Consider the following 14,860-nt stretch of genomic DNA (forward strand, 5'->3'; position numbering starts at 1 on the left):
CAGGTACGGTCCCTGGTTGCTTCAGACCACAACGGCCAGGATGAATCCCTGCCCCTGTTTCTTTCGGCTGGGTAAAGGTCACAGGGGTTCCATTAGCTTTCTTAGCCCACCTTTTAGGAGTTCAGACCTACACCTCCTGCAATGTGGGTCGGGAGAGAGACTCCATCAGCGAACCAATTTAGTTCTCCCACCCGCTTGGAAGATAGGCACCAGTCTCGGCCCAGCCCTCCTAGGCGCGGGGCGGGGCCTGGGCGCGGGGCGGGGCCTGGGCGCGGGGCGGGGCCTGGGCGCGGGGCGGGGCCTGGGCGCGGGGCGGGGCCTGGGCGCGGGGCGGGGCCTGGGCGCGGGGCGGGGCCTGGGCGCGGGGCGGGCGGCTGCCACCAGTCGGAGAAGAAAGAACATGGCGGGCGCAGCGGGGCCCGCGACCGGCCTAGGGGCAGCGGGCGGAGATGGAGATGATTCGCTATACCCGATCGCAGTTTTAATCGACGAGCTCCGCAATGAGGATGTGCAGGTAATGGGCTGAGGCTGGGGAGTTGAGGTGGGCCCAGCAGGGCGTGTGGTTGGCGCCGCGATGGTGGAGGCCCACGGGTTGAGACCGAACTCGGAGCAGAAACTTGAGGGGGAGGCGAGGAAGGACTCTCGGGGATCTATGATGGCCGCTCCCGACCGTCCTTGGGACCTCTCCCGCACCCTTTCCCCGGGTCTGTGAGGCGTTGGCTTGGTGCCCATCAGTGCCTGGCGACCGTCGGACAACCGGCTTCGCGTCTCCGTGCTCCTTCCGTGCTACGCCGCGTCCAGCGCTGGGCCGGCGTCTTGTGGATGAGCCGTCGCGAGCGACTGGTGCGGCCTGCGGGTCTCAGGATGCCAAGGGGCCCTTTGAAGTTCAGTGTAATGCCTTCCTCGGTCTTGGAAACTGGCAGGGCTTGTTGGGTGGAAAGAAGGTAGGGATGGCTGATTAACCCAGATGAGTCGGTGTATCAGCTGCGATGAAATTTTTCTTTGAAAAGGCAGGTGTATTCAACCGTTTCATGTGCTTCACTACTGCCAGAGTTTGTTCTTTTTAAAATTATCTCAGTTCTTGAGTATTTTCATTCAGTCTTTTCTCTTATGGGCTCTTCAGTGTTTTGCCTAGGAAATCTTTATTTTTATACCCGCATGCCCTCATCTCACCTGTGTGCCCCTTTTGTTTTTTGGTCTGAATTGCAGTCATTTCTTAGTTTGTTCTTATTTCCATTTTCTTTTTTAAAGCTCCGTCTCAACAGTATTAAGAAATTATCAACAATTGCTCTAGCACTTGGAGTAGAAAGGACCCGAACTGAACTGCTGCCATTCCTTACAGGTATGTATGTGTCTTTGTTTAAAGAAAGGCATGGACATTCTATTTTCCAGTGACTTTCAAAACTTTTTTTTTTTTTTTTTTTAGAGTTTGTTACCCAGCATATCATTAAGTACAAAATTGATCATGGTGCTTTCTGTGCAAAAGAAATAAAACATATTGTAATGTTAATAGCTAGGTATATTCAAACATTACTCATTCAGCTAGTGGGAAAGTAATTGAGTATGATTTTTTAGTTCTGTAAAACATATTCATGAAGACTATTGATAAAGAATGAAGAAAATGCTGTTAGGATTTTGACTAGACTATCTTACTATGTACATGTTGAATCTGTTTCTGTTTTTGTGTGTGTCCTGCTCGGGGCCATCCTTCTATTCTTATTGATAAGTGTCTGGTTGTTGTCATTTCCAGATACAATTTATGATGAAGATGAGGTACTGTTAGCTCTTGCTGAGCAGCTGGGAAATTTTACTGGCCTAGTGGGAGGTCCTGACTTTGCCCATTGTCTGCTGGTAAGTACATATCTCCTGCCTAGCCTCCTTCTAGAACTTTTGTGGTATAAATGACACATTGTTTGGTGATAAACACATCAGCATTTTTTATGCAGATCATTTTATAGGTGCATAATCATAATGTTAGACATTGAGAGAATAAATAATTTCTTAATTTTTCTGACTGAATATAAAAACTTCACCTTTCTGCTTCTATAAACTTATTAGTGTAGAGGAGGGGAGGAAAAAGATTTGATTGTTTTCCTCATATTGGAAGCCTTAATTTCATCTGGCAACATTTTGTCTTTAATTGTTCTTGTAACTTTTGCTTCTGACTTTGTGAATTTGATAAGTTCTATTTAGTTAACATTTATTGAAAGCCTAGTGTGTAAAGCACATTGTAAGTTATAGTATAAAACCAGTATGAATCGAAAGAGGGTTTTGTCATTATGTGTAGACAGATTACTACTATACAGTCTTAAATTGGAAAATATAAACACATGTAAAGTACCCAAGTAATAGCAAAAGGGGATTAATTTAGCATCTATAGTTTCCTTCCACTATTCCCTCCCTCCCACTCCGGGAAGACTTCTTGGAAAACGATGTCTATGCTAGGTTTTAAAGGATGACTAGGAGTTCAGCAGTTAGACAAGGTAGGGAATGTATGCTTCAGAGCTTTAAATATTGTCTATGTGATGCTGGCTCTTGTGATTTTTTTTTTTCAACATGTAACCATTTTATGGAACTCCAGAGATAAATGGATTAATAGACAAGTATAGATTTATACAGATCAGTAGATTTAGATAGGTACTATATATATTTCTAAGTATGTCTGCCTGTGATTTTTCTACTTGAATGTCAAATAGATACTTCAAACTTAACTGCTTAAAACAACTCAGTTTTTCCTCACAAATATGCCTCTTATTTAGTTATATCACCACAATATCACCACTATTATCACCCAGCTACACAAGCCAAAATGTAGATTTCTTTTTTTTTTTCTTTTTTCAGTGCTGGAGATCAAACCCAGTAAATCACAGCTCCTAGTCAGCCACATGATCAGGGTACATAACTGATTCTCTACAGTGTGGTTGAACTGTGATTGTTTGGTAGGTTAGGTATATTCAAGGATTTTCAACTTTCAGTATTTTCAATTTATGATGGGTTTATTGGGATAATTCCTTTGGAAGTGGAGGAGCATCTGTAGTTTCCTTCCACTATTCCCTCCCACTCCTTCAGTTTATTTTTCACCTAACATATGTGTCACTCTGCTGTGGTTTCAGTAAAATCCAAACTCCTTAGCTTAAAAGACATTTCTGTGACCTGCCTCTATAGGCTTATCATACATCATGCTTCCTCTTCATAACTTCATTACAGTCACATTGGTCTTCTTTTTCTTCAAATAAACCAAGATAATTATTGCCTTAAGACTTACTCTTAAGTATTTTCTTTATTCTATTTCTCTATGGAGTATCAGTTACCTACCAACTGATTGTCATTCCTCCATTAGAATGTAAACTTCCCTAGAGTAGGGAACCTGTTCACATATTTCTTCTGTATCTTCAGTGCTAGAACATAACAATAATTGCATATTGAAAGAATGAGTTTTGTAGACTTGGATTTGTGAAAGTTGTTGGGTTCAAAACTTCTGGAGAGCCGACCATGGTGGAGCACATGGTGGTGCAGCTCCCAGCAGCTCAGGAGCCTGAGGCAGGAGGATTGCCAATTGAAAGCCAGCCTCAGCAAAAGCCAGGTGCTAAGTAGCTCATTGAGACCCTGTCTCTAAATAAAGTAAAAAATAGAGCTGGGAATGTGACTCAGTGGCTGAGTGCTCCTCAGTTCAATTCCCGGTACCCTGTCCACCTCAAACAAAACAAAACAAAACAAAAAACAAAACTTCTGGAGAATGAAGAGTTGGGGCTAGAAATAAGCAGGTAGTCAGGGGCCAGGAGGAAAAGGACACAGAGAAGTGGGCAGAGTTCAAATTAAGCAACAACTCACAAATGGTTCTGTAGAGTTTGGCCTTATTCTATAGTAGTGATAGAGATTTAACTAGTGGTATTGTGTGTGAGGAAGTAATATAGACAGAGGCCAGATCATGAAAGACCCTAGCAAGTAAAATATCTTTTTAGAGGACTTCTGATAAATCCTCTAGGGAAGCTGAGTACTGTCTACCTCTGTATATCAAACAACTTTTTTTTTTTTTTTTTTTTTTAAGAGAGAGGAGAGAGAGAGAGAGAGAGAGAGAGAATTTTTAATATTTATTTTTTAGTTCTCGGCGGACACAACATCTTTGTTGGTATGTGGTGCTGAGGATCGAACCCGGGTCGCACGCATACCAGGCGAGCGCGCTACCGCTTGAGCCACATCCCCAGCCCCTCAAACAACTTTTGAAATATATTACTTGGCAGACATAGAGTCCTTATTCTTCTGTTCACTTTGTTGATCAACGCTCTGTGTGGGGTTTTGTGTTTTTAACATTTGCAGCTTGTGTATCCTGAATTTACTTGGACTAGATGTAAACCCAGGAAGGCAGAGTTTCAGAGATTCTCTTTTACTTTTTCACTCGGTTGTGTCATATTTATTTACTAACCCTAGTCTAGATTATTAACCCCTTTGCTCTCTTCTGTAAAGCAGCAAGAAAGGTCATCTCCCAGCTCTACTCTTCACTTGATTGATCTTTGAGAAGCTCTTGCCCTTTGCTCATGGAAAGATTCTGAATATTTTCTGAAAAAAGTGATTTTTTAATTTTAATTTTTTGTAGTTGTAGATGAACAGCATGCCTTTATCTTATTTGTATGTGGTGCTAAGGATTGAACCCAGTGCCTCACACATGCTAGGCAAGTGCTCTGCCACTGAGCTATAACCCCAACCCCAAAAGTGGTTTTTGTATGAGTCCTTATAGGTTAAATGAATTGATGGTGTGGAGCCCATAGACAGGGTTGCTTGCATATCCAGGAATGGTAGAATAGTGCTCAAAATTTGACCATGGACTCAGTGACCTGACATGATGTCTTCATGTAATCTTGGTGCCCAATGTTGGTCAAGGAAATATACACAAACTTGTCTGAATTTGTCTATGTATCATTTGAATCTAGTGATTTGGCTCCAAATATTATTAATATTGTGTCAAGTCTCTTCCACTGTGTCATTTGTAGACACCATCTGGGAATTACCATCTGGGACATGGGATCTTGGCTTTCCTACAGAAGTCGTGTCTTCAGGTTGGCCACACCATATGTTATCACTGTGTGAACTGAAAGTAACCATTTGGTATGAGATAGCTAACATTCTGGTTACATGTACCACTTCCCTTTAGTCACACTAAAGGTGACAATTTGTATTTAATGTGATTCATTTAAGTTTTCTTCTCTGGTTTTCCTTTATGATTTATGCAGCCTCCTTTGGAAAGTCTGGCGACTGTGGAAGAGACTGTTGTTCGAGACAAGGCTGTGGAGTCCCTGAGGCAGATCTCCCAGGAGCATACTCCTGTTGCTCTGGAAGCTCATTTTGTACCTCTGGTGAAACGCCTAGCAAGTGGGGATTGGTTTACTTCTCGAACATCTGCTTGTGGTTTGTTCAGCGTTTGCTATCCCAGGGCTTCAAATGTTGTCAAGGCGGAAATTAGACAGTAAGATATCACATTTTTTTAGAAAAACATTTGGGGCTCTTGGGGACACATGGCTGACAACTTACACAGTACTCTGTTACCAATGAGTTGCCAATACCAGGATAGTAGAAATGATGGCATCATTTTTATCATCAAGTTGAATGTACTAGTGTTTTTATTTTGTTACTTCTATGAGTAGGAACCTAATTACTGATATTTGTGAAGTAAAACCTTTAAAATGTCTGTGTGGGGGCATATTTAATTGAGAGTATATGGTAGAAAATACTTTCATTATTTTATGCTGCAGGCACTTCCGTTCCTTGTGCTCAGATGACACACCAATGGTACGACGAGCTGCTGCTTCCAAATTGGGTGAATTTGCAAACGTTTTGGAATTAGACAGTGTGAAAACTGAAATTGTTCCATTGTTCACTAATCTAGCTTCAGATGAACAGGTAACATTAACTCTTTAGTATTTAAGGAACACAGATATGTTCCTCTCCTCCAACATCTTAAACATTTCTTTTGAGTAGTTTTGATTCTTACGTTAGGATTCTTTTTTGCAAAGTTAATACTTAATTCTGTCCTTAATCCCCATAATTTTTCTCTCTTGTATTGGTAGCTGTTAAAAGGAGGAGGCAGCAAAGTGGAAAGGGGAATCCTAATTAAAAAGGAAGACCAAAACTGTATCAAGGGATAATATGCCTTTGGAAATTGGATGTATTGTGAGATGGGGGAATAAAGTTTCCTGGAATTTTGACTTTAAGATAAATAAACATAGAATGTGCTATTTGATTTTTCACTAGTATATAGTATTGCTTTGCATAATAGCAATTTTAAATCCAAGGATCTAGATTTCATTATAGTAGAAATAGTAATAAAAATAGCAAACACCTAAATAAAGTACTTAATACAGTTACAGTTGTCATTTTGTATGGGAGCAAGAGATGATGGCTGTGAACTCAGGTGGTAATAGTCAAGATGGAGAGGATCTCCATATAAGGTTTGGAGGTGGACCCGATATTTTAATACTGTTGCATTGGATGAAGGGAAGAAGAATCAAGATGTTCTAGATGGTGGTGTCATTGCTAAGATGGAGAAGTGTCTGGAAGGAGAAATAGGTGTAGAGGAGGAAATCAGAAGTTCTGGAAGAGAAGTGATTAACAGATTAACAAATATTTGTGCACATATATTTTAATAGATGACAGTGGTTCCTTAATTTAGCATCATTTTCAAAATTCAAAAATGCCTCCATAACCATGACCAAGAATAGTTCTGCTTTTTTTTTTTTAACTTTTTTACTCATTCTTATAGAAGAATGAGTGTGTCTTAGACATACAGTCAGTTATTTTTGATCTACAGTTTTTTTTTTTTTTTTAATGGGGATTAAGCCAAGGGGTGCTTTACCACTGAGCTACATCCCCAGTCCTTTTTTACTTTTTATTTATTTATTTATTTTTTTGAGACAGGGTCTCAGTAAGTTCCTTAAGACCTTAATAAGTTGCTGAAGCTGGCCTCGAATTTATAATCTTTCTGCCTCAGCCTCTTGAATTGCTAGGATTATAGACATGCGCCACCATGCCCTTCTTTGAGTTTTTATTTATTTATTTATTTATGTATCTTTAGGTTTAGGTGGACACATTATTTTGTTTTTATGTAGTGCTGAGTATTGAACCCAGTGCCTCATGCATGCCAGGCGCACACTCCACCCCAGCCCCTCTAATTGAGTTTTAATTGTATATTTCCACTTGCTCAGAGAACAGATGTGTCACGTTCACATTTGGCATTTACATTGGAAAACCGAGTTCATTAATCCCATACCTTTCTAATATTTTCTGCTGTGTCTTTCTAGACATGGTTACCTCCCAGTTGAGTCTATCTTTGATTCTCAACATTTAAATTCCACTGGGTGCTGTGGCACATGCCTGTAATCCCAGTGTGTTGGGAGGCTGAGGTAGGAGGATCTTGAGTTCATAGCTAGTCTCGGCAACTTAGTGATATGCTGTTTCAAAATAAAACATAAAAAAGGACTGGGGATGTGGCTCAGTGGTTAAGCACCCCTGGATTCAATCCCTGGTACTAAAACAAAACCAAACAAACAAAAAAACATATAAAATCCATTCTTTTTGGTACTAACTTCATTTGTTCTGTATATTTCTTTCCAAATCACAATCTCATGCCTAAATTTTTCTTATTGCCACTTCAAACTGAATTTATTTATTTTAGTTGCTTATTTTCTTTTTTTAAAATACAGCAGCACTGCCTCACACCACACACAGTGCTCTGTGGCTCTTGGTGTACTAATAGAAAATTTTTGTTCCTTTAGGATTCAGTGCGCCTCCTAGCTGTGGAAGCTTGTGTTAGTATTGCCCAGTTATTGTCTCAGGATGACCTTGAGGCCTTGGTAATGCCTACACTTCGACAAGCAGCAGAAGATAAATCCTGGCGAGTGCGCTATATGGTAGCTGACAAATTTTCAGAGGTAAAATGACTAGACTGGCATTTTTAAGTATTAAAAAATAAAAGAAAAAAACTCACAGGTTTGCTGTTACATAAAATGTTTGTGAATAAATTCTTTTGCATGGATAGTTTGACAAAAGTATATACTTGAACATTGCATTGTCTTGTTCCTATTCATTATTTTGTTGGTATATTAAAACCAGTAAAAATTCTTTTATAGCTCCAGAAAGCAGTGGGTCCCAAAATCACCTTAAATGACCTCATCCCCGCCTTTCAGAACCTACTTAAAGACTGTGAAGCTGAAGTCCGAGCAGCTGCTGCCCACAAAGTAAAAGGTTAAGGAATTTAATTTGTGTTGCAACATGTGTTATGTATTATTCATTTTAGTGCTTTTTTTTAATGCCTGTGAATATACATATTTTTTATTTTAGAATAGGTTTCAAATAGAGATGATTCATTGTGTGAAAATGTCATATTGTCATATAAAGTTGCTTTTTTATATATATATATATATTTTTTAGAGAGGGGGAGAGAGAGAGAGAGAGAGAATTTTTTTTTAATATTTATTTTTTAGTTATCGGCGGACACAACATCTTTGTTGGTATGTGGTGCTGAGGATCGAACCCCGGGCCGCACACATGCCAGGCGAGCGCGCTACCGCTGAGCCACATCCCCAGCCCTGCTTTTTTATATTTTAAGCCAAACAATCATTTTGTCTTGTTTCTATAAAAATGCACTTAAAGATTAGGTTTGTATGTGATACATAATGGCATAAAGATGATAGACAACCTGCATTTAAAATAAGAGTCATTTGCTATGATTTGATTAAACTTGCAACTGTTAAATTTCATCATTTGACTATAAAAAGGTTCTATGAAAGCATTATTTTTTTCTATTTCACTTTTAGAACTTTGTGAGAACTTGCCCATTGAAGGTAGAGAGACCATAATTATGAATCAAGTTCTACCCTATATAAAGGTACTTATAATGTCAGTTTATTTTGTTTCACTCTGCCCTGTATGAAGTTAAATTAAACCTTACTTCACATTTGTTTTTCTTTTGCTTTAAAGCTCTTGGATTTTAAAGGATGAATGGGCAGATATGTTAATTTATGATATTATTTATCACTTGTCTTTATTATAATTTTAAAATACTTTTTGGTACTTAGAGCATTTTAGTTGGGTCTCTTGCTTAACAGATGATCTGAGAAAATGTCAACTAATTAATTTATGTTGAAATAATGTTGTCTTTAAAATTCTTGGGAGATGGTATGGAGGTTCTGTTGTCTTGCATAAAAGACTTAATTTTGATTTTATTTTAGGAATTAGTATCTGATACCAATCAACATGTCAAATCAGCTCTAGCTTCTGTAATTATGGGATTGTCTACCATTTTGGGCAAAGAAAATACAATTGAACATCTTCTACCTCTTTTTTTAGCTCAGTTAAAGGATGAGGTGAGTCTGGCTATAAATTTTCTTGCTTCTGATAGTCATTAATAGGATGTGATTTTGGCATTGGGTTTCACGAAAATAGGAACCAAACTATGGATTTTTTTTTTTTTTGGTGGTTCTAGGGATTGCACCCACGGCCTTGTGCATGTGAAACTATGGAAACTTTTTATAAATTTTTTTTTTTTTTTTTGCAGTACTAGAGATTGAACTCAGGGGCACATCAAGATACACACCTCAGGTCCTTTTTATTTTGAGACAGTCTTGCTAAGTTTCCCAGTGGGTTTTTTTTTTTTTTTTTTAATATTTGTTTAGTAATTGATGGAACTTTATTTATTTATTTATATGTGGTGCTGAGAATCGAACCCAGTGCCTCACACATGTGAGGCAAGTGCTTTACCATTGAGTTATAGCCCCAGTCCCCCAGTCTAGTTTTGAACTTGGCTATCCTCCTATCTTAGTCTCCTGAGTAGCTGGGAGTATAGGTGTACATCATAGAGCCTGGCTATATAACTTATTTTAAAGCTGTTGGGATCTGGGGTTACAGATTATTCAGGAAATGGGGACAGGGATCTCTTAAAATGGTTTCTTTAGGTTAATATATCTTTGATTTAAAATGTTTTATTTAATTTTACAGTATCAGAAATTGTAACGATAACTAACATTTATTAAGTAATTAATATGTGCCAGGTATGATCCTGTTTTATTACATGTAATCCTCACAGTATTATGAGATTATTATAATCTTTTTTTTTAGAGAGAGAGAGAGAGAGAGAGAGAGAGAGAGAATTTTTTAATATTTATTTTTTAGTTTTCGGCAGACACAACATCTTTGTTTGTATGTGGTGCTGAGGATTGAACATGGGCTGCACGCATGCCAGGCGAGTGCGCTACCGCTTGAGCCACATCCCCAGCCCTCTTATAATCTTAATAATATTCCTATTTTATAGAGGAAACTGAGGGCCAGTGATCTTCAAATAACTTGCCTCAGGTTTTTCAGCAACGGCGGATCTGAGATTTGAATATATTTAATTTAATTCTAGAACCTGTATTCTTTATCATTTTATGGATTTTTCATAGAAAGTTCTGGTTCAGATCAGTTGCATTTATGTGTCTTGAATTATTTGTGTACTCAGTATTTAGTATTTCTTTTCAGTCTATCCCCCACACTCCTCATGATATTGGGGATGAAGCCAATGGCCTTATTCATGGTAGGCAAGTGCTTTGCTACTGAGCTACAACCCTACCCCTATACATTTTTTTCATTTGATTCAGTACTTTATAATTTTAAAATTTGCTTTAGTAGTTTTTACATTATGACAGTAGAACTTAAGACAGAAGACTTAATGTTTTTATGTGGTTTTTGGGGACTTATGTATTTATATAGTGTCCTGAAGTTCGTTTGAATATCATCTCCAATTTGGATTGTGTAAATGAAGTGATTGGAATCCGTCAGCTCTCTCAGTCTCTCCTTCCTGCCATAGTGGAACTGGCTGAAGATGCCAAGTGGCGGGTCCGGTTGGCCATCATTGAGTATATGCCACTGCTGGCAGGCCAGCTGGTGAGTATATGTGCTTCATGAACCAGATGGTAGCATTAAATAATAGAGATTAACTATGGTAAGTAGAAGGCCCTAAAGGCCTATCTGATTCTGTTCATTTAGATGCATGAGAGTGTAATCTGGTTCTTGTTGCTTATAGGATGTTCTTTTGTTTTCATTATTGTATTAGCTTCTAATAAAAAAGGTATTATAGAAACACATTTCACTTTGCTGCTATCTAAAAGCAAAGCTATAGAAGGATATAATAAATTTCTTGGTGTATATACAAATTTTGTCATATTTAATACCTGTATGACATAAGGACTAATGAACAGAAAAGAAAAGGGAAATGTGATTTCAAGATAAGTCAGCTTGACTTTGTTCAAGGCAGCTTCCCTGTTTGTCTATTTACCAAGAAAAATACCCCTAAGAACCACTTTTCTGTTCTGATTAAAGGGAGCTAAGGAATCACCACCACATAGAAAAGTTTGTAATGCTAGTTATTTTGGCCAAAGCCTATATTATCATATTATCTATTTTTGTTTGAATTTCATGATTAGTTTTAATCTGATATTACTGTAATCAAAATGTCAAAGCTGGACTTTATAGCCATATTGCTTTTTTTCTTCTTCAGTAGGTGCTCTAGACAATTCTAAGTTTGATATATTCTTACTTGTGTTGGTAGCATTTATTACAGTGTATTATAACTATTAAAATCTAGTTGAGGAGAAAATGATCTATTTTTAGGGCAGGGGCTCTGGTGCTTCATTTTTAGTGGCTGCTGTAATGCTTGTAATTCATTAGGCTCTTAACATTTGTCGACTGTTGAATAAATAAGCTTGAGAAAACTCATGATATATGTCCCTGTTCTGCTGACATTAGACCAGTTTATACTTCCCCAGTCCTATTTCCATTATTTTCAGATCCCAATGTATGGGGTTTATTCTTTTCTTAGACCACTGAATTTGTATTGCTGATTTTGGTACATGTAGTTTATGGACATGCATCTTATTTTATAAAATTTGAAGTGTCCCTCTTTTGATTGGATGACAAAGATATCAGCATATCTTTTTTAAAAAATTTGTTCTAATTAGTTATACATGGCAGTAGAATGCAAATTTTGACACATCATATATAAATTGAGTACAACTTCTCACTCTTCTAGTTGTACATGATGTAGAATCACACTTCCTGTAATCATATATGTACATAGGGTAATGTCTGCTTCATCCTATTCTTCCTACTCCCATTTCCCCTCCCCTCCCTTCACTCCTCTCTGTCTTATCCAAAGTACCTCAATTCTTCCGTAGTCCCCACCCCCTTATTGAATTAGCATCCACATATCAGAGAAAACATTTGGCCTTTGTTTTTGGGGATTGGCTTATTTTGCTTAGCACAATATTCTCCAGCTCCATCCTTTTACCTGCAAATGCCATAATTGCATTCTTACTTAAGGCTGAGTAATATTCCATTGTGTATATATACCACATTTTCTGTATCCATTTATCTGTTGAAGGGCATCTAGGTTGGTTCCATAGTTTGGCTATTGTAAACATTGATGTGGCTATGTCACTGTAGTAATCAGCATATCTTTTAAAAAAATTTTTTGGCTGGGCATGGTGGCACATGCCACCCAGTGGCTAGGAGACTGAGGCAGGAGGATAGCAGTTCAGAGAGCCAGCCTCAGCAAAAGTGAGGTGTTTAAACTTAGTGAGACCCTGTCTCTAAATAAAATACAAAATAGGACTGGTGATGTGGCTCAGTGGTTGAATGCCCCTGAGTTCAATACCTGGTACCCATATTAAAAAAAAAAAAAATTATTTTGGTACTGGGGATTGAACCCAGGGGTGCTTTGCCACTGAGTTCCATCCTCAGTCCTTTTTATTTTGTTGAAAGAGGGTCCTGCTAAGTTGCTTAGGGTCTCCCTAAATTGCTGAGGTTGGCCTCAAATTTGCAATCCTCCTGCCTTAGCAGGAGTTGCTGGAATTATAGGTATGTGGCACTGTGCCCAGCACATGTCAGCATATCTGATAGGGTGAGATACTTCCGTCACCCTTTTCCACTATTCCTTCCAAATGCTGAGGGGCGTTTTCTGTTCTTTGCTAGTGACTGTCATGGATCATTCTCCAGGGTGGAAAGCAGCTAATGGGTTTGCTAAAAACTGAAGGAAGGAGGTTGAATTTTAGTGCCATTTCTTTAAACCCCTGCTTCCCCTAGACTTGCAGTCTCTAAGGGCTGCTAACTGTACAGAACAGTATAGAAGTAAGACTAATGATGCCTGTCTGGCAGAGTGACATACGTCAGTCAGTCATGGATGTTTTGTTTAACAATTTCAATCTTTTGTTATTATGTATATTGTTCTTAATTTTTCTTTTTGTGTAAAGATTTTTAAAAATCATTTAGTCAATTCATAAAATTCTCTCAAGACTGACATAGTCCGGCTTATAGACCATAGTGAGTAAATATAAAGTTAAAGCACAAATACCAGGAAATAAAAGTTAATTAAATTAAGACTGAAGGAAAATCCTCTACCTGAAATTAAAAATTTCTTCACTCTTCTAGTTGTACACAATGAAGAACTTTTGAGAACTTTTATGGTAATCTTAGTGTCTGCCAGAATCTTTCAAAATCAATCACTGTTTCCAGAACTTTTAAATTACATCTCTTTATTTAAACTATTTCATCACTGGTCAGGAATTTCATTCCTAGAATTTTCATTTAGGAATTTCAAAAAACCAAGTTTAAACATGTAGACCTCAGAAGGTAATCACCAGTAAAGTACATATTATAGTGCTTACCCATGTGGTATGAAGCCAGGGCAAGAGGTCTGTGTAAATCAGCTCCTAAAGCTTTTCCCCAGCCTGTATTGAGGTGGCCCCATTAATAAGAGGAGCAGGGATGGGAAAGCCAGCATGGTTCTACTTGAGACTTCACGCTGGAGCCTTCTATTCTTGTTCCTGCTTTATTTTCTCTCCAGTACTTTCTCCCATCATCCCAGAAATAGTCACTTTAATTGAGGATAGCCAATTCCTAGAATTGGTTGTATTAACCAAAAAGGGAAGACAAGTAAGAGTTATATTGACAGATATTTTCCTGGGTAATTTATTTTTTACAAATGAATTTTGCTTCATAGACTATCTACATTGCATTCTTCCTACTGTTCTCTAGTATAGTGTCTGGCCTCTGAACACTCTCTTCTCTCCTGTTTAGCAAGCCTGTACCATCTCACTTATGCTTCTCTTATAATTTTTATCCAGTAAAATAGATTTATAGTTAGTAAATTCCATGGTTTTCTTTTTATGGTGGTTTCATGAATTCAGCTTATTGGAAAACAAGTTTTGTTTTTGTATTTTAAATCATTCAGGTAATCTTTATAATAGAACATCTTAATTTCTAAACTTCAGAGATGTGTGTTAATGGAATCTTCTGTATCCATAGGGTGTGGAATTTTTTGATGAGAAGCTGAATTCTTTATGTATGGCCTGGCTTGTGGATCATGGTGAGTAGACAAGTTAAAAACATTATTATGGTAATTCTAGGATTTTGCATATATCCCATTCAGGTTCACATACTTTGCTTTAGAAAGGAATCCTGCTCTGACCAAGAATTTTGTCTTAACAATGTAGTGGTGAAGAAAGTCTTTGATTAAATTCCTTTTAGCTTTCTCAGAATACAAATGTGACATTTTTACTTTTTTTTTTTTTTTCTATCTTACCTTTATTTTTTCCATTAAACAGTTTCTTTGCCCTATTTTTTTCCCCCTTTTGTACTAGGGATTGAACCCAAAGGCATTTAACCACTGAGCCAGATCCCTATCTCTTTTTATTTTTTTATTATGAGACAGGGTCTCGTCTCAAACTCGTAATTCTTCTGCCTCTGCCTCCCTAGCCACAAGGATTACAGGTGTGTGTCACTGTGCCTGGCTCTTTGCTGTATTTCTTACTCATCTGATTGTGTCATCTTTAGACTC

At 38.0% G+C, this 14,860-nt stretch overlaps 1 protein-coding gene across 9 annotated transcripts in view; it reads left to right on the forward strand.

The window, feature by feature from the left end:
* Nucleotides 1-344: 344 nt before the first annotated feature.
* Nucleotides 345-14,860, forward strand: part of PPP2R1B (protein phosphatase 2 scaffold subunit Abeta) — a gene marked incomplete at its 3' end in the record, with an annotated part of 33,823 nt that continues 19,307 nt past the window's right edge. For 3 of the 9 annotated variants that reach the window (XM_081265933.1, XM_081265934.1, XM_081265930.1), the window contains exons 1-12: nt 346-514; nt 1,252-1,342; nt 1,751-1,851; nt 4,989-5,054; nt 5,229-5,461; nt 5,748-5,895; nt 7,767-7,922; nt 8,121-8,235; nt 8,808-8,878; nt 9,222-9,356; nt 10,738-10,911; nt 14,329-14,389. In XM_081265933.1, the coding sequence (XP_081122059.1) occupies nt 401-514; nt 1,252-1,342; nt 1,751-1,851; nt 4,989-5,054; nt 5,229-5,461; nt 5,748-5,895; nt 7,767-7,922; nt 8,121-8,235; nt 8,808-8,878; nt 9,222-9,356; nt 10,738-10,911; nt 14,329-14,389 (1,465 nt within the window). In that variant the 5' untranslated portion in view covers nt 346-400. Of the gene's footprint in view, nt 515-1,251; nt 1,343-1,750; nt 1,852-4,988; nt 5,055-5,228; nt 5,462-5,747; nt 5,896-7,766; nt 7,923-8,120; nt 8,236-8,807; nt 8,879-9,221; nt 9,357-10,737; nt 10,912-14,328; nt 14,390-14,860 lie in introns of all 9 variants that reach the window. The other 6 variants (XM_081265935.1, XM_081265932.1, XM_081265936.1 and 3 more) reach the window with 3 other exon arrangements.

This window comes from Spermophilus citellus, assembly GCF_964194105.1.
Source record: "Spermophilus citellus genome assembly, chromosome: 2".
Taxonomy (NCBI): domain Eukaryota; kingdom Metazoa; phylum Chordata; class Mammalia; order Rodentia; family Sciuridae; genus Spermophilus; species Spermophilus citellus.